The sequence below is a fragment of the Enoplosus armatus genome, chromosome 16 (assembly GCF_043641665.1).
Source record: "Enoplosus armatus isolate fEnoArm2 chromosome 16, fEnoArm2.hap1, whole genome shotgun sequence".
Taxonomy (NCBI): Eukaryota; Metazoa; Chordata; class Actinopteri; order Centrarchiformes; family Enoplosidae; genus Enoplosus; species Enoplosus armatus.
Window position 1 is genome coordinate 11,701,274 of NC_092195.1, and position 22,910 is coordinate 11,724,183.

At 41.0% G+C, this 22,910-nt stretch overlaps 3 protein-coding genes across 4 annotated transcripts in view; 2 read left to right on the top strand and 1 right to left on the bottom strand.

Moving 5' to 3' along the window:
* pag1 (phosphoprotein membrane anchor with glycosphingolipid microdomains 1) overlaps positions 1 to 12,863 on the bottom strand; it is a 44,922-nt gene extending 32,059 nt beyond the window's left edge. Inside the window, exon 1 of the mRNA XM_070922307.1 lies at positions 12,775 to 12,863. The gene's annotated coding sequence lies outside the window, so the exon portion shown is untranslated. The remainder of the gene's footprint in view (positions 1 to 12,774) is intronic.
* A 3,394-nt stretch (positions 12,864 to 16,257) lies between these two features.
* On the top strand, positions 16,258 to 18,424 carry mrpl53 (mitochondrial ribosomal protein L53). The gene is made up of 3 exons (XM_070922334.1): positions 16,258 to 16,356; positions 17,252 to 17,364; positions 18,254 to 18,424. The coding sequence occupies exons 1-3, from the start codon at positions 16,262 to 16,264 to the stop codon at positions 18,370 to 18,372; spliced, it is 327 nt and encodes a 108-aa protein (XP_070778435.1). The 5' UTR covers positions 16,258 to 16,261; the 3' UTR covers positions 18,373 to 18,424.
* Positions 18,425 to 20,085: 1,661 nt separating this feature from the next.
* Positions 20,086 to 21,735, top strand: fabp4a (fatty acid binding protein 4a). 2 transcript variants are annotated; one of them, XM_070922219.1, is made up of 4 exons: positions 20,086 to 20,212; positions 20,557 to 20,732; positions 20,843 to 20,944; positions 21,472 to 21,735. In XM_070922219.1, exons 1-4 carry the CDS (start codon positions 20,140 to 20,142, stop codon positions 21,523 to 21,525), a joined length of 405 nt encoding a protein of 134 aa, XP_070778320.1. In that variant the 5' UTR covers positions 20,086 to 20,139; the 3' UTR covers positions 21,526 to 21,735. The 2 variants fall into 2 exon arrangements, with proteins under 2 accessions (XP_070778320.1, XP_070778321.1); XM_070922220.1 differs by lacking the exon at positions 20,843 to 20,944.
* Positions 21,736 to 22,910: the final 1,175 nt, after the last annotated feature.

The window sequence follows — 22,910 nt, forward strand, 5'->3', positions numbered from 1 at the left end:
GGGGACCTGAATGTTTTTACCAAATTTTACGGCATTCCATCCAATAGCTGTTGAGATAGAGATTGATTTCAGTCTGGACCAACGTGGTGGCTCAACCGGCCAACAGACAGCCGGACCAGCTTTGCCTTCCATGGAGCCATGGCACTAATGTGGCTAAAAACACAAATAAATTCAGCTTCTGTCAGTTTCTGTCAAGTTTTTTCAGATGATTTTTTCCCAAAACTGTAAAAGGATCAGGTCCTCTCTTCAGGATTAAGAAAATTGGCAAGAAGGATAACATTAGACTGGAAAATTTTACATCTGAGTGCTAAGAATGTTGTGTCTAGCGAATCAGCATCAAGTAGGTCTGATTACAACTTGGACTTCCTGCTGTCACTTCCTAGTCTGTCTGAGAGTTGCCATTGGCTCATTTCCCCAAATTCCTCCTCCTCCTCTCTGTTTCTTCCCTTATCCTCAGCTCCATCCTTCCATTCCTACATTCCTCTGGATCCAAAGACACTCCTGAATTCATCACTGAATGAGTCACATCCAAAGTCCACCTAAAGCGGAGCCTTTGATAAAGTTCCCCTGTCATCCCCTCACATCCTCCAAGGGAGGCTTCATGTTTGAATTTCTGTTTCACATCTCCCATATGTACAAAGAATGTTTGCAGTTGATTATAAAAGAAAATGTCTCTGAGAGTTAAAGCCCTACCTTGGAAATGAGTCATCTATCCCATGCTTCATCCTTAACTCACCCTTAACTTGAAAGAATACACTGGAAAGCACTTTTTTCTTCATTTCAGGGCTGCATTTTTTCCTCATCTCTCCTGTTCTTTCTTTTAATATTTTCCACTTTCCTCTTTTCTTCTTGTCTCCTTGCTCCTCTTTCCATCTGCACCCCTCCCTTCTAATCCTCCATTTTCTTTAACTTCTCTCTCCTCCCATCATTTCCTGTCCTTTTTTTCTCCTCTCCTCGGTCCCCCAGTATTCGCAGAAAGCTCAGGGGCCTGGCTCCGGTTCAAAACCTTTTTATGTCGTTGTTCACTGCAGCTCAGCAGAGCACCCTGCTGCGGTGGGTCTCTTCAAGCTCAAATCTTTCTCTTTTAAAAACGTCCATCCCTCTCTCTCTCTCTCTCTCTCTCTCTCTCTCTCTCTGGCACTTAGATCACTTCCTTTACCAGAAGCTGGAAGGTAAACCACTTTCATCTTCCCCTCCCTCTTTTTCTTCCTCTTGTCAAAACTCCCACTCCTGCTATCCAAGAAAAGGTGCAGCTTCCGCAACGCAACTTAAGCATTTAAGCTCTGTAGGCATTTTTCAAACGTGCTACTCCCTGGGCCAAACGCGTACTCGTCACAACCTCACTGAGCTGTGAAAAAAAAAAGATTATACAAGTCAAAGATAAGCATTTGACAAAGATGAGTGTAGATGCAGGGTTGACCTCTGATGTTTTTGATACCTTTCCAGCCATATATTCCTGTAATTCTCTGCTGTATTTTTGCATTACAACCAACAATTATCTGCTGATTACTTTTTTGTCTAATCAATAATTGACATTGCCCAATTGCTTTGGACAAACAAAACCCAAACAGGTTCAGGTTGTTGTCATAGGAAAGAAAGAAGAGCAGCCAATCCTCATACGTGAGAGGCTGGAATTGAAAGAAAAACGATGAAAATGTTCAATACTCGTGCTGATACATGAGCTTCAGTTCCGATAACAAAACAATAGCTTTTTGCATTTGAGGAATATAAACATGTTTGCTTCCCTTTAAAAAAAGAGGCCAAATTTCTCAAATGTCAAATGCTATCAAAATACCAGCAGTCGTACACTAACTTTGCCTTGCTAAAACACAGCCTGATGGTTGATACATTACTAATGGTTGATACATCAGTAAATGATTTATTAACCATTAGTTAAAACATACAAACCCTTTATAGGTTTACCACAAAGACAAATCTGAACAATCATTCAAGGCCACTGTCCAAATAAAAATAATATCCTTTTAATGGTTCTTTATGAATAAATAAATAAATAAATAAAGCTGTAAATTGCACCTTTTTTCTTGAAGGGCAGCATGGAGTGTAAGTGTTAGCACAGTGAACGTGCCCCACCCTCCAACTTTTCATTAGGGAATCTAAGAAAAACATCAGAGACTACTGTCCGGGAACTGAAAGGCCCCTAACTTAACTCAACAATCACCTCTTTGTTCTTCCACTTGGCTCAAACATCTTTTCTCCAATTCTATTTACTCATTCATTCAGAACTCTCTCGCTCTGTCTAATTCTCTGTCTGTGTCACTCTCTCTTCGTATCTCCCTTTTTTTCCCTCCCTCCCTTCCTTCCTTTATGTTTTGACATTGCCATTGTCTCCTCCTGGATAGTGTAGCATATTTACCGGCAGCCAGCGGAGGCAAACAACCAGCCTATTCAAAGAACTCAGCAGTGACAGAGATGGAGAAAGGGAGGAGGAGGATGGAGGTGGGGGGCGGGGGGAAGGAGAGTAAATTCCCTGGATGACTTGTGGACATCAGTAAGCAATCCCCTCATTTCAGAGAAAACACAAAGTCCTAATGGTTATAATTGCATCCTTATCAAGCTTTCCTACAATTCTCATGTTGCAAATTGTTGCATTCAGACTCGACCACACACACACAGCCTGTCTGTCTTGCTGTCTCTCATCTTCCCACACACACACACATCACGCTCTCTGGTGACATAATGCCCTATAGTCCATTAACAAATACTGTCCCTGCAGTAAACAGTCATTTGCAATCAGGCTAAAGGCCACTCTCCAGAGAAAAATGGATAAAACTAGCCGCTCATTTCCTCTGAACCAGCCAGATAATAGCTTCAAGCAATCATAAAATCAATCCGCATCAGAAATCAAAACTTCTCACTTCCTTTATTGTTGATGTTGAAGTGAGGGCAGAGCCACTAACCCAGCGACCAAAGATAAAAAGACTGAAAAGACAAATAATTAGGAAGTTGGCATATTTGCAGGTTCCTCATTGAAAGTCATTGTCAGTTTCATGTAGTAAGGAAGTGTCCTACAGGCAAGATATTTAATACAGGTGACCTTAACAGCTGTGACAGAGTGTTATTTACCTTTGGCTTACACACACACACACACACACACACACACACACACAAAGAAAATCTACGCATGTTTTTAACTTTGGTGAAAGGTGGTATATGAATTTGCACTAGAGAGTAGAGAGTCCAAAATGGAGGAAGTTATGGGAGCTTATTAGCTGTATTGCAACAATCACTTTTATTTAAGCCATCTCTGAGTATGAACATTTTCACAAAAGAGGAACGGTTTGCAGACAGAAGTCGATGGTGGAGAGTAGTGCTGTCACTTTTTCAGAGAGTCGAGTTCGGCATACTTTGAACTAACATTATTTGTCAATACGAATGCAACCTATAAATCATAATGAGTCTGAGCAAACTCTTCACTGAATGTGAACAATCCCTAGAAATAAATTCAAGGAGGGAGTAAACAGCCTCGTACAAACAAAATAGAAAGACATTCAGGGAGATACTGTGACGTGATACTGTGACTAACCGGTTAATTCACCAGCTACAGTAGTTCATCATAGCCCTGCAGGTAGTCCCTACGTCAAGCTTCAGGAATCCCATATTTCCTGAGGTAGATGAATTTTGCTGTTGCCCTTTCTGGTGCCACTAGATCTTTGGTGCTGGACCAATTAGTCAGAAAGTTAATATGGAACAATTTGAATAAACTACTCATTGTGTTAGCCATTTATCAAGCCGAAAAAGACAACTATTAGCTGGTGCCAGCATCTCAAGTCTGAGTATTTGCTGCCTTTCTCTGTTTTATATGATTGTAAATTGAATATCTAAAATATATAAATTTGTAGTAGTAATATATAAATTTGTAGTAGTAATTTGAAGATGCTACCTTGGTCTCTGGAAAGGAATGAACTCCAAATCACACTTAAAAACCAATGTTTGACCCAGGAGAAGTCTACCTTTCACTTAACTTCCCCACCTTCCTCGCTTTTCTTTTTCTCACCTGCCTGTTCTCCACCATCTCTCACCACATTACTACACTGATGAGTACGAACCACTTGGGGGAAATCAGTTTGAAAAGGCTGGCCATTTAGTTTCTGCCTTGCACGATTGCATTTTATCAGAGTGCACGCATAGCATAGCACGTACCCACACCTTGTTTGTCTACGGCTTATATTAATACGCCGCTGCCCATAGAGATAACGGGGGCATTTCCTATTATGAGCCTGCTTGGGAAAAGGGAAGAGGGAGGTACGCTCTAATTGTAAGCAGGACAGACTGTCTTTGTGTGTGTGTGTGTGTGTGTGTGTGTGTGTGTGTGTGTGTGTGTGTGTGTGTGTGCCCTGTGGAATGGATGCAGGTTTTCAGAGAAAAAGGCAAAAAAAGAAAGTGAGAAAGAAAGAAAGAGAGAGAGAAGGTGGTAAGAGAGTACAAGAGAAAAGGCTACAGGAGAGATGGGTGATAAATATAGAAAGAGAAATGGAAAGGAGACAAATAAAGGGGAAAGGGAATAAGTAAGACATGGTGACAAAGGTTAGAGAGGAGGAGGAGGACTAGAATGCAAGACAAGATGAAGAGGAGGGACAGGCGGAGAAAGAAAGGGTGAAGAAAAATAAGGTAGACTGGAGGGAAGGCGGAATAAATCGATATGAAAAGAAAGAAAGAGGAGGAAAAACAAAGGGGGATTGAGAAACAGACAGAGAGAGAGAGAGAAGGTGTAAAATGGTGTCGGCCAGCCTGGGGTCCTTGTTGATGGATGGAAGCCAATCCGCTGGCCGTCCCATCCTTCATCTGAGACAGAGCAAACAACCACCCTAGAGCACAAAACCTCACCACAATATCACCTGATATGTGTGTGTGTGTGTGTGTGTGTGTGTGTGTGTGTGTGTGTGTGTGTGCGTGCCTCCCCGCTATGTCCAATTTATATGGAGTGGTCTATACATGTAAACATGGAATACACACACACTTCAGTGCATGCATGTTAAACAAATGCTAAATATACACACACAGAGACGTCAGAAAGCCAACCAACAATCAAGTCTTTGTCTTTTCATCACATGACCAATGTCCCTCATTCAGCTGCAGTTATAAACTGTCCATGAAAAGATATTTTATTTCCCTCTAAACACATGATGTCAAACACATGACCCCATAAACACATGATGACCTTCCTAACGTTGAAAGAACACTGCCTTACTGTACTGCACATTTCTCATATTATAAAAATAAAAAATCTTTTTAGGCAAAGATGCTCGGAGAGAAATACACAGGCAGAGATGCAAACAAGGACAAAGGCTTGCTTGTATCTGCAGAAAGCCACACAGGTGAGTCCAACAGCAGACAGAAGTAGACCGAAAAAAAATCAGATTCTTACACAAAGAAACAGATTTTGTTCTCACAAAGACAAAAAATGAGTAGCCTGCACAGAATACAAATAAGGCTCAGTACATGCATAAGTGTGCAAGCAGACCTTTGTGCATACTGTATGTGTGTGCTCAATGTGCATGTATGTGTGTATATGTGTGTGTGTGTGAAGCCTCCCTGCAGTGCTTTAGCCAGCAGAGTGTGAGATGAGGATCCTCCCCTAGGGTAACATTACAGCATCTCACCCCTGCAGTGTGTGACTGTGTGTGGACGTCCGCTGCATCAGCAACACTTTACACCGAAGAGAAGGGACAGCATACACCCTCTGTTCACTCGCCCATGTCTACTGTCCATCACCCCCCCCCCCCCCCCCCCCCCCCCACACACACACACACACACACACACACACACACACACACACACACACACACTGCTGTTGATCATTGGGCCACCGTAAGTTCACAGCTCGTTCATACACGACACACACTTTGCACACTTCACATACTAAAAGATGTTTTAAGTTGTATTAGTGAAAATAAAACCACACTTCCCATGTTGCTACTCGTCTCCTCCCAGTCCTTGGCATCACTCCATTTGACTTGAAGAGCAAGAGGCAACAATAACAGCAGATAGTTGCCCATGATAGCAGTGAATAGGCAGGCCAACACAAGAGTCTAACATGGACCTGGAATCAGTAGAACTTGAATAAAGATGTGTGGCCTGTGGGCAAAGTAAAATGGTTTTCCTGCTAAATCCAACCTGGTGGTACACAAGACTGGCAAGAAAGGGTTATCAAGAAAGTGTTTCATTCTTTCTGGAAACGTGTTGTTGTTGTTTCCAAATGTCATTTCTTTGCTTTGAGTGTGTCATCTCCATTGTGTTGGGTTGGCGACAGAGATCCCAGAGATCGATCTCAACAACTCAACAGATAAAACCCATCTAAAAACTATCTACGTGGCTTACATTGAAATTTGTTCACATAACAATGCCAACAATGCAGCTCAAGGTCCACTTACTAGCTTTTTCTCAAGCTTAAATCTGCATCATGCAGATTTCTTCATGGATGGAGTTTTCAGTCATAGAGATAAATTTGCTAACGTACAGGCTCAGGAGCTATTATGATTTCATCCATAGCACTTTTAGGACTTCTTGTTGTGTTCGTGTTGGCTTTAAGTTAGTGCAATAGTTTGACATTTTGGGAAACAGACCTTTCTTGCTGAGAGTTAGATGATAATATCGATACCACTCTCATGTCTGTACAGATTAATATGAAGCTACAGCCAGGAGCCGGTTAGCCCAGCTAAGCATATATATACATGAAACAGAGGTAAATAGCTAGTCTGGCTATTTGCATGCTTTAGAGATGCTGGTTGGATTTTCTTACCTATGGACAGAGCCAGGCTAGTTGTTTCCCCGAGTTTCCACTCTTTATGCAAAGCTATGCTAACTGTCTCCTGGCTGCAGCTCTTCATTTTTAGCGTACAGATCTTCTCATCTCTCTCCCAACAAAAAAGCAAATAAGTGTAAGTATTTCCCTATAAAACTATTCATTTTAACACATAAGTTCATTCTTGACCTTGGAAATAGAAGAACAATCCCAACTCAAGAGTTATTTACGAGCTTTTTATGTCAAGATCCATCTTCATGACATCTGAGCAAACTCTATTCACTGATGAAGTGTGATACAGTTAAAAAAATCTTAATAGAGCTTAAATCGTTTCCTACACAATAAGGCAAAGACATTGTACCAGGATGCAAGTAATTTCAAATTCCTCAACCCTGCCCCCCCCTTCTCTCGATGTAGACTCTAACATCAGGGGGTGAATACATAACAACTTGTGTTACCCACAATTCCAGGGAAGAGGGACTCTGATTTCCCATTAGAGCTTCCCCAAGGCAATCTCAGTTAATCGCATCCACAGTGTTTACTTTCCTTGAACACGCCACGCTCTCCCTCAACCCTGTCTCTCTCTCTCGCTCCGTCACACAGCAGCACAGAGCTGAGGTCTGTTTCAGACAGAGTCTGCACACAGCACAATAACAGAGCTGCAGAATCGCAGAACAAGAGTTGAAACACCCTGTTATCCTTGAGAAAATTGCTGAGGGCCACCTTGAGTTGATAACAGTGTGTGTGTCTGTGTGCTGTATGCATGGAAGAGGTAAACAATCGTGTAACGTGTGTGTAAGTGGAATCTGGTGCGTGTTTGAAGTTTTATTTTGTGTGGGAGTTTGAGATTGGGGAGACTGTATCTGTTATGCATGTGTGTCCGTATAGGAAGGCTCATTTCTGTGTGTGTATGTGAGTAACCTGGCGGTGCGTGTGTGCTGTATATCTGTTAGCACTTGTGTTTTGGCTGATAAGTGTGTGTGTGTGTGTGTTTCTGGGCAGGATCAGGCAGGATTCCAACTACTGCACGTCAGAACAAACAAGTCTGGCTTCAACAATGTGTAAGGTGTTTCTTGCAAAGACACACACACACACACACACACACACACACACACACACACACACACACACACACACACACACACGTGTGAGGTTTGGCATTCCTAAACCTTGGCATGCTTACATAATGAGCTCAGCTGTTTCTTATCTCAAAGGTGTTGCCTTTTGCTATTGGAAGTGAAGCATGTATATATATATATACACACACACACACACACACACACACATTCAAGGTTAAAAAACTGATGCAACAAGAGTTTTTTTTAACGCCATATCACTTTCTTACGTACCACAATCACAGACAGAGAAAAAAGTAATCAAAGCATTAAAGACATTAATCTCTACTACAAATTCTCCTACTTGGATGATAAATCTTCCCAAAGTTGGGAGCTCCAGTTGCTGAAGAAAAGATGTGGTTCAACGATTCGATCCATCATTGATTAACTAGAGTAATATTTAACACGTTAGCTCAGAAGAACATTAGGTAGTTTCCCTGCTTCAAATAAGCAGCTAGCAGCATCTCCCGATCTTACTGGGATGTGAAAAAAGACATTTCAAACTGAGTATTTGTCTTCTATCTTTCTCGATGTGCCGTTTTCACTGTGGGAATTTGCATTTCTGAGCCAAGCGCAGCTCTAAACCAGTTGAAGATCCATGGACTTGGTCAAGTGCACCCTGTGAAGATGGTGTACTTGTGTCCCTTCAGGAGAAGAGGCACTTTGGGGCGCTCTAATAACTACCACAAATGGGATTTCAAAAAAGCATAACAAGTGCCCTTTACACTGTACAGAACAAATGAAAAATCAATTCTGCAAGGGTCAATAGTGTTGAGGAGACGGAAAGGAGCACCAGTGATAACCCAACTGAAGCACTCTAGATCAATATCCTCTTTTTATTATTAAAATTGTCTCATTTTTTATTATCCTCTTCTGTCATACCCTCCGTCTAATAGCTTTTTATTTCTTGCTCAATCCCCACTTCACTCACTGAATCTTTGTTTCTCTGTCCCACGTCTCACTCTGAACCCTCTAATCTTTACATGCAGAGGAGATGAGGCGTTTTCAGCAGCCGCCCCTAATTCAGCTGGAGCGAACAAGTGCAAAGCCAATCATCATTTCTCCACCAGCGGCGAGTTTTCTAGCTTTCTAAAATGACAGGCCTCATATCGCAAAATTACAGATTAAACATAAATGAGCATCACTCCATGGAGTCACACTAAATGAAAGGGCTGCATCTAAAAGCCAAATCACGCTAATGATGATCAAACCCTTAAATCATACAGAAATATTTACCACAAACTTGCAGTTTGGTGAGGCCTTGAATTAAAAGACCTTTGAATATACAACACTGGCTTTTATGCAGGGGTGGGAATGGAGACTTAAACCCTGTCAGCTCAGCCCATGAAGCTGTGTGTATGTAATGCTTGTGAATGTTTATAATAGCTACCCAGAAACATAAATGTGTGTTTCCTTGACAGTTTGCAGCGAACAAGTATCAGCCCACAGAGGCATCCCTCAACTGTGGTGTGTGTGAGCATTTCCTCTTTCTTAGCGAAAACCCCAGATGCAAGGTGAAAACCCACATCTTCCTAAAGTTAAAAACAACTTTAAGCCGTGCGATGTGAAAACAAAGTAGAGGCCAACTTGGAACGTGTTGTTTGGGTTTGTTGTTAACACCATAAAAACATAAAAATTTAAATCTGTAAAAATCCCCTCCTGACCAACACAGCAGAAATTGCATCTAAAGGGAAAATAATTACATTTAGCTCTTCTGTTTTGCTCCATTGCAGATCAATGAAAGAAAAAAAAACAGCACCACATAACAGTATTTTCCATTTTCATGTTAGAATTCAGCTCAATCCAAAGCGAGCTTGACATTTAACAAAAATCCTTTGGTAGTCACAGCAACACGCGCTTCCTCCAGACTCAATCCTCTGTCTAATTCCCCGAGGTGTGTTTCTCAGATGGACAGGGGGTGTCAAACAGGGCATACAGGGTAATTGCAAAACCTGGGGTGCAGAGCCAAACACTCCACTGTTTGCCTACCAATGATGGGGATGGGGTTCTTGCTTGTTAAAGCCTAAGTGAGTGTGAAATGTGTGTAGTCTGCTAAACGACATCTTGACAGCCTATGATGAAACTCTACTCTCACAGCATTCAAACAGAGTGCGATTATACTTCATCCGTTCAGCAGTAGGACCTCCAGGCCCAGTATAGCAACATCACTGTGTTCTCTGTCAGTCTAGACGCATTATGACCAGTTAATGAGTGCAGAATTACAGGCAGCTGTTCAACCTCACCTCTCCTGAATAGCGAACAGCTCAGGTCATGCAAATGACTTTCTGCAGAGTAATTTCACCACAAGGTGCTATGACTCAAAAGCCTACATCAAGGATTGAACAGACCTGCTGAGGTTAAAACAGCATACATGAATAGCGTTGCTCATAAATACTTCCTGAAAGCAAGATACAAACATGTAAAGGAATAGGTCGATACTTTGGGAAATACAGTGGAGATGCTATTAGCTGCTAACCTGGGTCTGTCTGCCTATGAAACTCACTAATCAAACACGTTATATCTCTTCTGTTTCCTCCATTGTGGTTTTATGGGGGGGTTATGTGCCAGACTGTTTGTTGTCCGAAGGCAGCTTGTGGTTTTTTACGCTTTGGGTTTTGGACAAATTAAATAAACAAGATACAATGTGCAATTAAAGCAAAGTAAGGTGCTGGAAAGCAGATAATCTTTAACCTTTTCCCCCCTTTCCAGTCTTTATGCTAAGCTAAGCTAACCATCTCCTTGCTCCAGCTTCATATTGAACTGACAGATATGGTAGAAACAAGTTTGGCTGTAATGAAACACAACATAAGCAGCGTTTTCAGACTTCAGGAGGCTCAGTGTGGATGTGGGCTGAGGCTAGACCCTCCTATCCAAGCTGGATGGGAAAATGTTTGGACAGCTTGAGTGTGATCTTTTAAGGCGCGTGTGAACAAAAGGCTGCCCATATCAACCCAAAACAAACTCTCCCTGGACTTCTTGGTGCAGTTTGGTAAACTCCTCTGTGAACGCTCTTGGCCCTTTTGCTCCTCACTCATCTCCCTTCTTACGCGCAACAGCTGCACGCACCCGACCTCGTCTCCATCCAAATACCAGCATTAGCAGCGTGCTATGAATACTCTGAAGTTAAAAGTGTCACAAAGCATTTGCCATGCTGCTGTCCTCTTACATTTGCCGCTACACAGTCAGTCGCTTATCGAGTGACAGAGATTCAGTCGTACACTGACATCCAGCTCTAACCCTCTGACATGTGCATGTTATGAGCTGCAAAAGCCTGCCAGCCACTTTTTTATAAACGCAATACAATAACATGAAAACAAAGAAGGGTGAGTATTTGGGGATTTCTCTGCATCATTCGGATCATTTTGCTTCCATGCTGGACACTGAATGGTATTTCTTGTGGCCGACGTGTGATGTTTGAAAAAGAACCCCACTCTCATTTTAGGCTCGGTTACAGATTTAGGATTCAAAACACGACTGTTTGCCAGTTTTGGCAGAGAGGTGGGTAATTATTTACCATGTTCCTATTAAAAGAAGAAGAAGTAGTCAGAGAAACGCAAATTTCCTTAATGTTTAACATATAACACAAGGAAGTACAGTGAAGGCAACGGGAAGCTAAAACAAAGTGCAAATTGTGTTTGCTGAAGTGAATGTCAACTTCTGTGAAAGCCAGTCTGCTGCAGGGTAGATGCCCTGCCAACAGCTCCTATTCAACAACATCAACACAGACTGAGGGAGGGGGTTTCTGTTGGTGGCATTTGGCTGTGTGTGTGTGTGTGTGTGTGTGTGTGTGAGAGAGAGAGAGAGAAAGAGAGAGAGAGAGAGGTGGGGATACATTCGGGGAGAACTGACAGACTGTGAAAAAGGGTGTTTATTTATTTGTCAGGTCAGCAGAGATTTACAATTACAGAGAAAGATACTTGTGGAAGAGCGTGTGTGTGTGCCTCTGCTTCATCACACATGCATGTACAATATGTGTGTTTGTTCATGCGTGTAGCTCTACACTATAAGGAAAGGGAGGCCATGCACTTGTCAGTGTCAATGAGGACCATGCTGTTTATGCATGTTTGAGGATATCCAGAGGGCTTGGCAACATCCACACACACGAGCATCCATGCAGTATATGGTATGTGTGTATGTGTGTGCGTGTGTGTCAGTGTGCATGCATGTGACTAAAACCAGTCTATCTGTCACTATGGGGGAAGTTGATTTGCATCTCATAAACAAGTACAGGCGTATCTCGCACAAACGAAGATCAAATAGTTTCCCATAAATGTTGTGGGGAACCTTTAAAAAACACATGAAGAAGAATGCCAGACCATAGCCAGTTCCCTGTGTCAATACAAACAAGGAGACAAACAAGACGGAGGAGATATGAAGACATTTTAACCTCAGATATAAGTTCATTCATATGATATCAATATTAATGTATGAGGCCATGGAAATGTGAAGGTTATACGGCTCTATTTTATAAACAGCCAGAATTACATTGAGGTTTCCTTTAAAAAGGAACCTAATGCAGCAGCCTAGAAGAACAAACTACAAGGCAGTTTTAAAGAAGGCAGAGCAGAGAGAGAGACTGCTGCTCCCAAAATATTCAAGTGTCATTGCGCCGTTTAATATTAACACGAAATGCTTCAGTGGCAGGCAACAAGTCCCTGTTCCGGCTCCACTGTCACGGCTACTCAAATTTGGCTTCACTGCGACCACAGAGGCTGCCGCAGTCACAACTACTGAACACTGTCCGTCAGTGAAGTTTCCCACTCACACACTCACACACACACACACGCACGCACGCACACGCGCGTTCTCAGTCCAGTGCAGCAATGATGTGAAACACATCACAACAAGCAACACAACTTTTACACACAGATGTGAAGACATGCAACGAGCGCTTACCAGAGAGACAGAGAGAGAGGAGTATCCAAAATCAGCGTTCAGTGGCGGGTTTAACAGAAAGTGGTTGGGTTTGTTCAGTGCGCGTGTTTCCTCCGTCTAAACCTCCCGCTGCTACGTTAAAGACGTCAAAGTGGTGTGTTGTCTGCGGAGGCTTCGGGGAGGAGATGCGACGCGTTTCTTCACCCTGCGCACATTTCTGGACGTGAGAGACGCGGAGCTGCTCATCTCAGTCTGCTCCGCTCCGAGCTCCGCCAGGCAGGAGGAGGGAGGAGGAGTGCCAGAGAGCCGCTGCCGCGCGAAGCTTCATGGGAAACGTAGTTCACGATGATGGAAGCTCGACTGGCTGTCGGTAGATGTGCTGCAAGTCAATTTATGAATTAAATGAGCTACGTTTTAGCGCCCCTTGTTATACTTCATCTTGTTTTTAGCAGATACATATTCGTTATTTCCAATACATAAATAATAAAGAAAATAATGCGTGGGTGAGGCTTATTCATTGGCCCTTGCAGTGTAATATGTACACATATAATAAATCAATACGGAATTATATGCAATATCTAATAATAATAATAAACTTGATACTGTATTTAACTATATATTAGGTGTATTTAGAGAATAGTGCAGTTTTGTTACAGTTTTTTATTTGGAAAAAGAAATAAAAGAAATAAAACAGATGTGACTTGTACAACAGACCTCCTCTCAACTCAAGAAAAAAAAAGAGAGAACAGAGGGGATAAAAACAACATGATTTACCACAATACAAAAAATAATAAGAAACTAAACATATAGAATGATATGAAAAGTATAATAATAACAACAGACACATATTCACACCAGCAGCTTTAAACTGTTCGAGGAGCTCAACAGACAAGATGTTTGTTTTTACTATGATTTATGAGTAACGTGTTGAGAAATATAACTCAAAGCACACTGCTGTTTTCTTTCCATGAGTATTAGTCAGTGATAATATGAATTTGTGTTCTTCGCACTCCTGGGGACACCCTAAGACTTCTGGGAGTTCCTTGGGGAGACAAAACTTGAATGGTGACTGGTGTAATGAATACAGTACCAAAGCACTACTTCCTTTCATAGTGTGTATTATTCTTGAGGGAGAAATACCTTTTTCTCTAACAGTAAATACACCGGCATTTCCTAAGAAACCCCTTGAGTGTTCTCACATGAATTGTTACAATCTTTCCCGATTCATTCGCTGAGGAGGAGCTCCACGTTAAACAATCCGATAATATCATAGCTTCTACCTCACACCTAAACTGGGTGTCACCCAATGTATGAACAGCAGATGGTATGTGAACTCTTAAACTAACTGTGTTGTGACACATTGAACCATGTTATGTTATGTTGTGTAGTGCGGTTGTAACTGTAACTGTAGAGGCAACAATGGCAGAGTCTAGTAGCACCAACAGCTTTATAAAGGACACAAGCAGAACATCCTGAACACCAGCGCGTCCTTGTAAGATCATTTAATAATGAAAAGGGCATTTCATAACTTATTATTGTGCTCAGGCAGAGAACTTGATAGATGAAATCCTGCACCGAGACAATACCTCTATTTTCTTTGAGGTCAACAGTCCCCTTGAGCATTCATTGTTTCTAAGCGCCCTCTTTCCCCGCTTTGGACATACAGTACCACAACTTAATAAGTATCTGTGAGTGTGTGTGTGTGTGTGTGTGTGTGTGTGTTGAGGTGGGTGTGGGGAGTGTATAGGAAATGCTTCTGCCTCTCAGTAGCCATATGTCTAAATTTAGAGCCCCGTGCCTCCACTGTCCAACCGTCACACTGGGTTGGACTGTCGGCCGTTCAGGAAAGAGACTTGAGGCGTGTTGAAGTTAGAATAAATTGTACGAGCTCGGTTGTGCTGATCTGAGAATAACACATTTGTTCTTCACACACCCTGAAAACAGAGTGGCTATAAATACCCAGCTATACTGCCCAGAGGTCAAGGAAGTGCAAACGCAATGCTAAAGTTGTTGTTTTTTTTGGTGGGTGGGTGGATGACATGATTAGTATGCAGTGTTTTCTCTCTCTTTTCTGAAGTCTTTTTCAAGACAAGTCATTTAATGCGGGATAAAAATATCTGACCACTGAAACTTAATTATCAGATTATAGAGAAAATATACTGAACTTACATTTACTGCAAACTGCTGACAAAATGTGGCCAAGAGATAAATACACACACACACACACACACACACACACACACACACACACACACACACACACACACAAGGTTATACACTCCACTGGGAAAATCTAATTTGACAACCTTCCCTCGCAAAAAGTGCATAATTGTTGTTTTGATTTGAACTCCTCCATTACACACAGACACTTTCTTATTTCACAGAGGCAATTCATGCCATGATTAAACTTGACTGAAGTGCTAACACAGTCAAAAATTTAAATGCATTTCCATTTCTGACATGTTTTTATACCCTGACAGGCTTTTGACTTTTTTTTATTCATCTGCTGAGTGCAGGAAGCAGCAGTAGCTTTCCCATCCTCGTCTATTTGATTATGAGATGTGTCTGTTTGATTGTCTATTTGGAGAGCAGCACCTCCTTTATTGACTTAGTGCCTGACAGACCCCCCACTCGTCTTCTCCTAACGTAATTCTGTTCTGTGACATTGTTTGTCAGATGATTACAGGAAGGTGCCACAGTCAGTTTCCCCATGAGTTTGCTTTAATGAGCTTTGTCATGTCATTGTGAACGAGATGGTGCTGTTTACATACTGCTAACTGTGTTGCATTTTAAATTACCTATATAAAGGCTGTTAATCTTACTGCTAGTGGTGTTATTAGTGGGCTTACATATACATTATAGGAGAGAGCAGAAATGTGGGTGTACATCATTGACACCTGCAGAAGCCTCAACAGTAGTCTGATACTCAACAACCAAAAAGGTCTCAGCAAAGACAACACCTTCTCTACACCCCGTGTTTGGAATGCATTTACACATAAGGCGTACAGCATTGCAGCCAATAAATTTCATGCCTCACCTCACAAATGTTAATGCACCAACTCTCAGAGCAAAATACAGGATACAAATCAAAAGTTGTCAAGGATTTTGACGGATTGTGAGGAAGAAAAACACATTTTTGATATTCATGAGCCCTGCCTACAGGTTAATGAAACTGTGGTGGTGGTTCAAATATAAATAGCAACCAAATAGCAGAGGATTAAATATAGATTGAACTAATGAACAGACATAGAAACAGAACCTAAATCATTATTATCATCACACAATCTTACATTTCTTAGGCCTGCATGGCTCAAATAAAATCCACTGGTCACTTATGTCTATATGTGCCTATTAGTGACATTTCTGTACCTTATTTGTATCAATTTCCCAGTTACACCACCATAGACTGTAATACCTGACACTGGTGAGTTCTTTATCCTCTGGCGCCCTCTATTGGCCCACGTGAGACACGTCAGTGCACGTCACAGCGGAGGTCACAACAGAAAAAATGGCGGCTCCCAGTAAAGCGACCGTGGTGTTGAAGGCTGTGAAGAAAATAGCGGTTCAGTTTTCTCCGTTTGAGTCTAATGTCCGGTCCACACGGTAAGAAGTGCGTGTTTGATGTGTTGTTGTGTCGGGGAGTCGCTTTGTGTGACTGGACTTTGGATAAAAGCCGTAATTTGACAATGAGGCGACAGTGTTCAACAGCAGTCACCACCGGGAGATTATACCAGCTAGCTAGATAGTTCAGTGTTAAGGCTGTATCTTATTTAACTAGTAACTTGTTATGGCCTAACTAGGATGGTTTAAAGTATGTAATGTGGCTGTGAAGAGTTTCTGACATTAAATACTCACGACATAAGGATTTTCCTCTAGTTTACCTCTAATTGCTTACTGGTTATATATATATATATTTGTTTTTTATTTCAGTCAATTCCCTTTTATACTTACCTGCCAGTATATGGAATTGATGTGTTTGAAATTTAGTCCAAACGCCTTTAATATTTGGTCTGAAATTTAAAGAAAAGATGTAAATGAAATGATTAAAACAGTTTTAAATAGAGGTCCTCCACACTAACACAGGTGTTGTCACTTAATTCTGGCTAATTAGACGGTTCAGGTTAATGTTGGGATGACATGACTTAACTAAACTTCATCAACCAATAAGAACAATAAAACTGAAAATAATAATAATAAGAAGAAGTTAAAGAACTTGATATGTTCTTTATATGAGCCCTATATGTGAACAACCATTGTGTCTACTATCTGTAATGCAGTAGAGGAAGCAGTATTAATATCTGTTACTTAAGTAAATATAGCCATACCACATTGTAAAAAATATTTCAAGTTGAAGTGTAAAGTAGCAGAAAATGGAAATATGCAAGTAAAATATAAGTACCTCCAAATTGTACTGAAGTACAGTACTTTGATACATCTACTTAGTTACTTTACTTTCTGTAATGTGATCAGTCTGCAATAAGCTCTTCTTGCCCCACAGGGAGTTTCTGGCCAAGGTGGGCTCAGAGAAGGCCAGAGCTACCAACATGAACTGTGAGGTGATATCCATGGTGAAACATGACAAGTCTGAACCCATAGTGGATATTACTTATTGTAAGTATTACCTGAAGACATTCAAATGTGTGGGAGAGTCATAAACTGTCACACAGAGTTTTTATCCCCATGAAGTCAACTGGTGTTGTTTACTCAGGTGTATGCGCTAGATCTTTTATAGCTGATTTTCACTAATAATTGTTACACTATAAAGAAGTTACATGTCTAAAGCTTAGTAATATCAAAAAGAGGATGTTTAATTTGGCAACTGTAAAAGCTCAAGCTTGAGTCAAGGATGACTTTTATTAAACACTGATGCATTTAGGATGTTTTGGTTGACAGAGATGGACAACGGCAGAGTAACAAACAAAAAACTAAACGCATTGTAATGCGCCTGGAAAACACTTAAATTACATTTTGACATATTAATGTCCTCAGATTTGCTATTTTTGTCTAGTACTTTCTTTGAATTTGACTAGTATCAAGAAGAGACTACAGACCCGTTTGGATGTAAATTCACTTGACCCAGTGAAACCACTGTGGTGTACTGGTGGGTGTTCTTGGGAAAAGGCAGGGTGCATTGTCAGTCCAGCACCAGTTTAACCCTGCCTGTCCATTAAACACAGGAAAAGGTGGCACAACGCCTAGTTTTTACAACTCAAGACTGTATGACCTAGTCCTGGAATTTCATGCAGCTGTTGTTACTGCATGATAGTACACAATAAGTATCACTCCCACACACTGAGTCAAGTACTTACCAAAAGTAGAAATGTCTGCCATGGGTCAGCAGAACATTGTACGGATGGTATTCATTATGTGCTACTTGACTTGTGCTCAGAGTTAACTTTTCACCTTTTTGCTTCTTGTAGTCCTTTATACAGCGTGAGAGAGATCAGTCATTGTGGATTTATGAGTCATCTCATTGTGTCTTTGTCTTTCTCCACTACAGTAGATGGAGAGAGGCTGGTGATGAAGGGAGCAAAGTTGACGAGCAACGAGATGCTGTCTGCTTTTCAGTCACGGTGCACAGCCAAGGATCCACAGGCGAAAGCTCCAGCAAAGAAATAACCATCTTCATGTTAAATATATCTGTGTTGAATTTATCTGTATTTAGCTGAGTTTATTCCTGATGTTTATAATAAAATTATTTCATTTAAATGTGGTGGTTCTGGTGTGAATTTGATTCACTGAAGATACATAGCATTTATTGTGATGTGACGTAATTTGGACAGGCATGATATTGAGTCACTTACTCCTCTTCCTCTTGAATCACCTGTTCCAAATTCCTCCACCATGAAAGGATCAAATGCTACCAGATGTTCTTTGCTATCAACATGAACTTTACTACCATCAAATTGAAAATGTATTGCACCCTCTTGTTAAGGGGAAATGGTAACAACATTAGCCACATCAGCTATGCTTATTTTCTCCGCATTAAAGACATCAATTGAAATGCTTTAACTGCTAAAAACGTGCTGTGATCAGTGCTGGGTCATGGTGTATCCTTGCATAATGTACCATTTTCCTGATAAAAGAGACCTTTCCAGCATTTGAGAGAACATTATGCAAGCTCCAACCTTTGACACAGCAGGCTTACATGTAATTTGGCACAGAGTTTTAGATGCAGCCCCATTGAAAAGAAAAAAAAAACCTTTCACCCAGTGACAGATACCTGAAATCATGTCCACTCTGCTAGCTTCCCTCCTGTTCCATTAGCATCTGCAACTTAATGGGTTTTCACATAGAACATGTATTTTTTTATGATCAGCTGAAACATGTTCTTGATGGGGTTTACTATTCATATTATCAGATAAATACTATATTGGCAAGTAAAATTGGTACCACCTCCAAATGAGTCACCCTCTGTAAAATGTTTTATAAGTTGTAACTAATGGCTTATTTAGTGAATCATTTATTAATAGATTTATTATAGATCGGTTATAAGCCATTAATGAGAACACATTATGTTCATCCTTTCTATTTATATTAATGCAGTTATAAAGGTTGCAAGTCCATTATTAAATGCTAATGGTTTCTCACTTTTTAACAAGCCATTAAGTCTACATTATTAATGTTAATAAATCAATAACAAGGGAATAAAGGGTTTTAATCATCAAGTCTGCAGTTGCAAATGACATTAAGTTATTGATATATGGATTTGGTCTAGATTGTCTGCAGCCCATTTGTAGAAATAAGTGGTTGAACAATCTAACCAGTCAAAGGGGTTTTCCTCAACCTGGAAACATAAATGTGTTTGATGGCTTAGAATTGAGCTACAACGATTTTTTTTTTGATTAACCATTAATAAAGCCACTAGTAACCATTCATAACCCAAGGGGGGTTTGATCAATAAAATAAATAATAGTTAGCATTCACCCACTACACCTCCTACGAGGCTTTGACAGTGTGCCACTGGCTTAAGACTAATGGGATATGTCGTTGTTGCATGCTAACAAAATAACCGTTGTTTGCCAAGGTTTCAATGACAATATGTTGACATTTTACTCTGCAGAGAAGTGACAAATAGCCATTTAGTTTAGAATATAAACATAAAATTCACGAAGATGTTGCAGATTTTGGGGAAAAAAACAATTAAAAAAAGTTTTATGAAAAAACCCGTTCAGTTAAAGGTGCTAGAAGCTAGGGAGGCTAGAGGCGGGATTTCAACGCTCTATTGTGTGACGTGGCAGGCTGTGACTGGTTCCCGCTGCGTCGCTGGATGTCGGACTGGCCCTTTAAAAAAACGCTCCGAGTGTGTTCCCACACTGAAAGAGAGTTGAATCCAGAGTCACTCCGCTGGTTGTTGTTGAGGATATCACACCAGAAACTGCAAACATGGTTGAGAAGTTTGTTGGGACGTGGAAGATGATTTCCAGCGAGAACTTTGACGACTACATGAAGGCTATTGGTAGGAGAATTAAGCTAGTTGATGGGAAATCACTGTCAGGCTGTCAGCTGCCAGTTGTGAATTTACTGTAACTCATGCTAGTTTTTTTTTAAAGTAACTCCAGCTTTTTGATTTCGTGGATATCCTGCTCTTCAATTTGTACAGTATCTGAAATGTATGATAGGAATAATCTGGAGCTGCTTTGAAAAAGTCCAGTTTAATTGTCTGATTAAGATTGATTGATTCATTAAATGGACTTCCAGTAGTTGTGTTTGCTCATCAACACATTAAACCATCGAAACATTTCTCATTAGTGAGTGTTGTATTGAATGCATGTTTGGTGATCTTGCCCTCCCGCTGTGCAGGTGTGGGATTTGCGACCCGGCAGGTGGGGAATCGGACCAAGCCCAATTTGGTGGTGACCGTGGACGATCAAGGGATTGTATGCATGAAGTCTCAGAGCACCTTCAAAACCACCGAAATCAAGTTCAAGCTCAACGAGCCGTTTGAAGAGACGACCGCCGACGATAGGAAGACCAGGGTTAGTGTGGTCTGAGGGCAAAAACAAAAGAAAAAAACCCCCCAAAATCTCAGCCTGAGTCTTTGTCTGTGCTGGGAATTAACGGCTTGTCTCTGTTGTGTGCCCCGCAGACCGTGGTGACTCTGGAGAACGGCAAGCTTGTGCAGAAACAGAGCTGGGATGGCAAGGAAACGAATATCGAGAGGGAGATCGCAGATGGGAAATTGATAGCGGTAAGGATTGTTATTCTTGTGTGAAACTTTATAATTTTCAAATTAGTTTATGCAATGGTTGCATTTTTACCAGATGTTTTCTTTCTTTCTGTTGATGTGATAATTATGTTTGAATAAATAGGCTTCCGATTATTCCCACCATCAATGCGTTTTTGAATCCTAATTTGTAAACTCATGTATCTTAAATGAGTTAAAATAAGGAATTAAAACGTCATTGCACCACAGGAAATCCTAATGTAATGAAGGGGAAGCAATACAATTAAGTACTTTAAAGACAAAGAAACAAAATATCTCCTAATATTTCCTAGGAAGTAAGAGATTAAGAAAAATCCTATAAAAGTCACTAAACACTCCAATAGGAATATGCTGTACACATATTATAGAGAGATATGTAACAATAGTCTCTGCATGATAGCTGCAGCCTAAATTTTCCCCCAACTCAAAACACATGCAGGAATTCACCATGTTTGCAACTGCACCTCTTTTGATCTTCAGTCCAGCACCTGATCTCCCTCTTTTCCCCACAGAAATGCATAATGGGAGACGTGGTCGCAGTGAGGATGTATGTAAAGGAGGCATGATGGGGTCCTTGTCGGATGCATTGCTGGATGACAGGCTCAGTTCAATGAGCGTAATACCAAACTAAAGTAATGCCGTGTTCTGCTCTTCCTATTCTTTATCTTCGCTGTGTTGCCAAAATTACATTTCCGTGCCTCTGTTCTCCAACATGACACATTTGGTTTCATTTGGAATTGTTGTGGTGATTTGAATAAAAATTAAATTTGTCGAAATGGCGCCTCTGTGAGTTTATTGAATGTGGTCAGCAAGTCAAATGTGTGTGTTGTTCATTTGAATGGTGTAATGTCCAAAATTCAATTATGACATTCTTGAAAGCATTCCAACCTTTAGGGCATGCTGAGGAATGCTGATTTAAAAAAAGGTGCTCTACTGGGAACATACCACCTAATCTGACAAGCTAATTTCCTGACTTTAATGGTTTATTCCCATGCTTGATGAATATTACTCCACATGCTATCACTTTTTCCAGCTACCTTGGCTTGTATATTTTTTTCACGCTTCCTTATTTTGGTCAGAAGACAAAAGCAACAAAGATCCAAACATATTCTCCGTTTAAAGGTCAAAAAGTAAACCGTCAGCCATCCTGATGATGTATGATGTGTGTTGGCAGGGACTCTTTGAGGAATTTGAACCCTTTTTAGAAATATTGAGAGCATCATGCTGAGAGGTCAGTGAGGAAATGTATCCCCTCTTCCTTTCTGGGAAGTCGAACATTTCCCATTGCACATGTACTGGCAGCTGTGCGAACATGGAGAGACTAAAAGCATTATGGGACATCCCCACCCTTTGGCCACTGGTCAAGTGTTTGTGTGTTGGGGGGTTGTTCCAGAGGCAACGGCCACTTTCCCATGACAGGAAAAGGGAGACGATAGCACTGATTGGACCTAATGGCCAAAACAGCTGAAACACGTGGAATTGTGGGCCAACGCTCTTGTTCCCCTCTGCGTGGACAATGGTACTGGCGGTAGTCGAGGACGTACAGTATTTGAACTCTTGGGGGGATGCCAAGTGGCTGAGAACATCACAGCGGATGGCAAGCATAGGTCACCAGTGTAGAGTTGTTTTAGTGTGTCATTGGCCATGTTTTAATGCCTTAGAGACATTTCACTGAATCAGTTAAAGGAGGTACAAATTCCTTTATACACTTAACCCATTCCATCCATTACCATCCATGGCAACTGCTCCACGGCCCCAGATCTCTAGGGGCCCTAAAATCTCCAGGTAGGTTCACTGTGTCAGTTGGTTTTTGGTAATTTGATTACTCCAAAATTGATTGGAGAATTTGTCCCACTAAAAGTACAATATCTTACATTGTTATGTAATCTTGCAGCCCTGTCTTGTAGAGCGGCACTGTCTCACAAAAACTAGTTCTAACATTGACTTTATT

Bases quoted from the DNA above. Each gene is read 5' to 3' on its own strand.
- mrpl53 (XM_070922334.1), top strand. From the start codon at position 16,262: ATGGCGGCTCCCAGTAAAGCGACCGTGGTGTTGAAGGCTGTGAAGAAA. The intron at 16,357-17,251 runs GTAAGAAGTGCG...CTTGCCCCACAG, and splicing joins TCTAATGTCCGGTCCACACG to GGAGTTTCTGGCCAAGGTGG. The intron at 17,365-18,253 runs GTAAGTATTACC...TCTCCACTACAG, and splicing joins CATAGTGGATATTACTTATT to TAGATGGAGAGAGGCTGGTG.
- fabp4a (XM_070922219.1), top strand. From the start codon at position 20,140: ATGGTTGAGAAGTTTGTTGGGACGTGGAAGATGATTTCCAGCGAGAAC. The intron at 20,213-20,556 runs GTAGGAGAATTA...CCCGCTGTGCAG, and splicing joins CGACTACATGAAGGCTATTG to GTGTGGGATTTGCGACCCGG. The intron at 20,945-21,471 runs GTAAGGATTGTT...TTTTCCCCACAG, and splicing joins CAGATGGGAAATTGATAGCG to AAATGCATAATGGGAGACGT.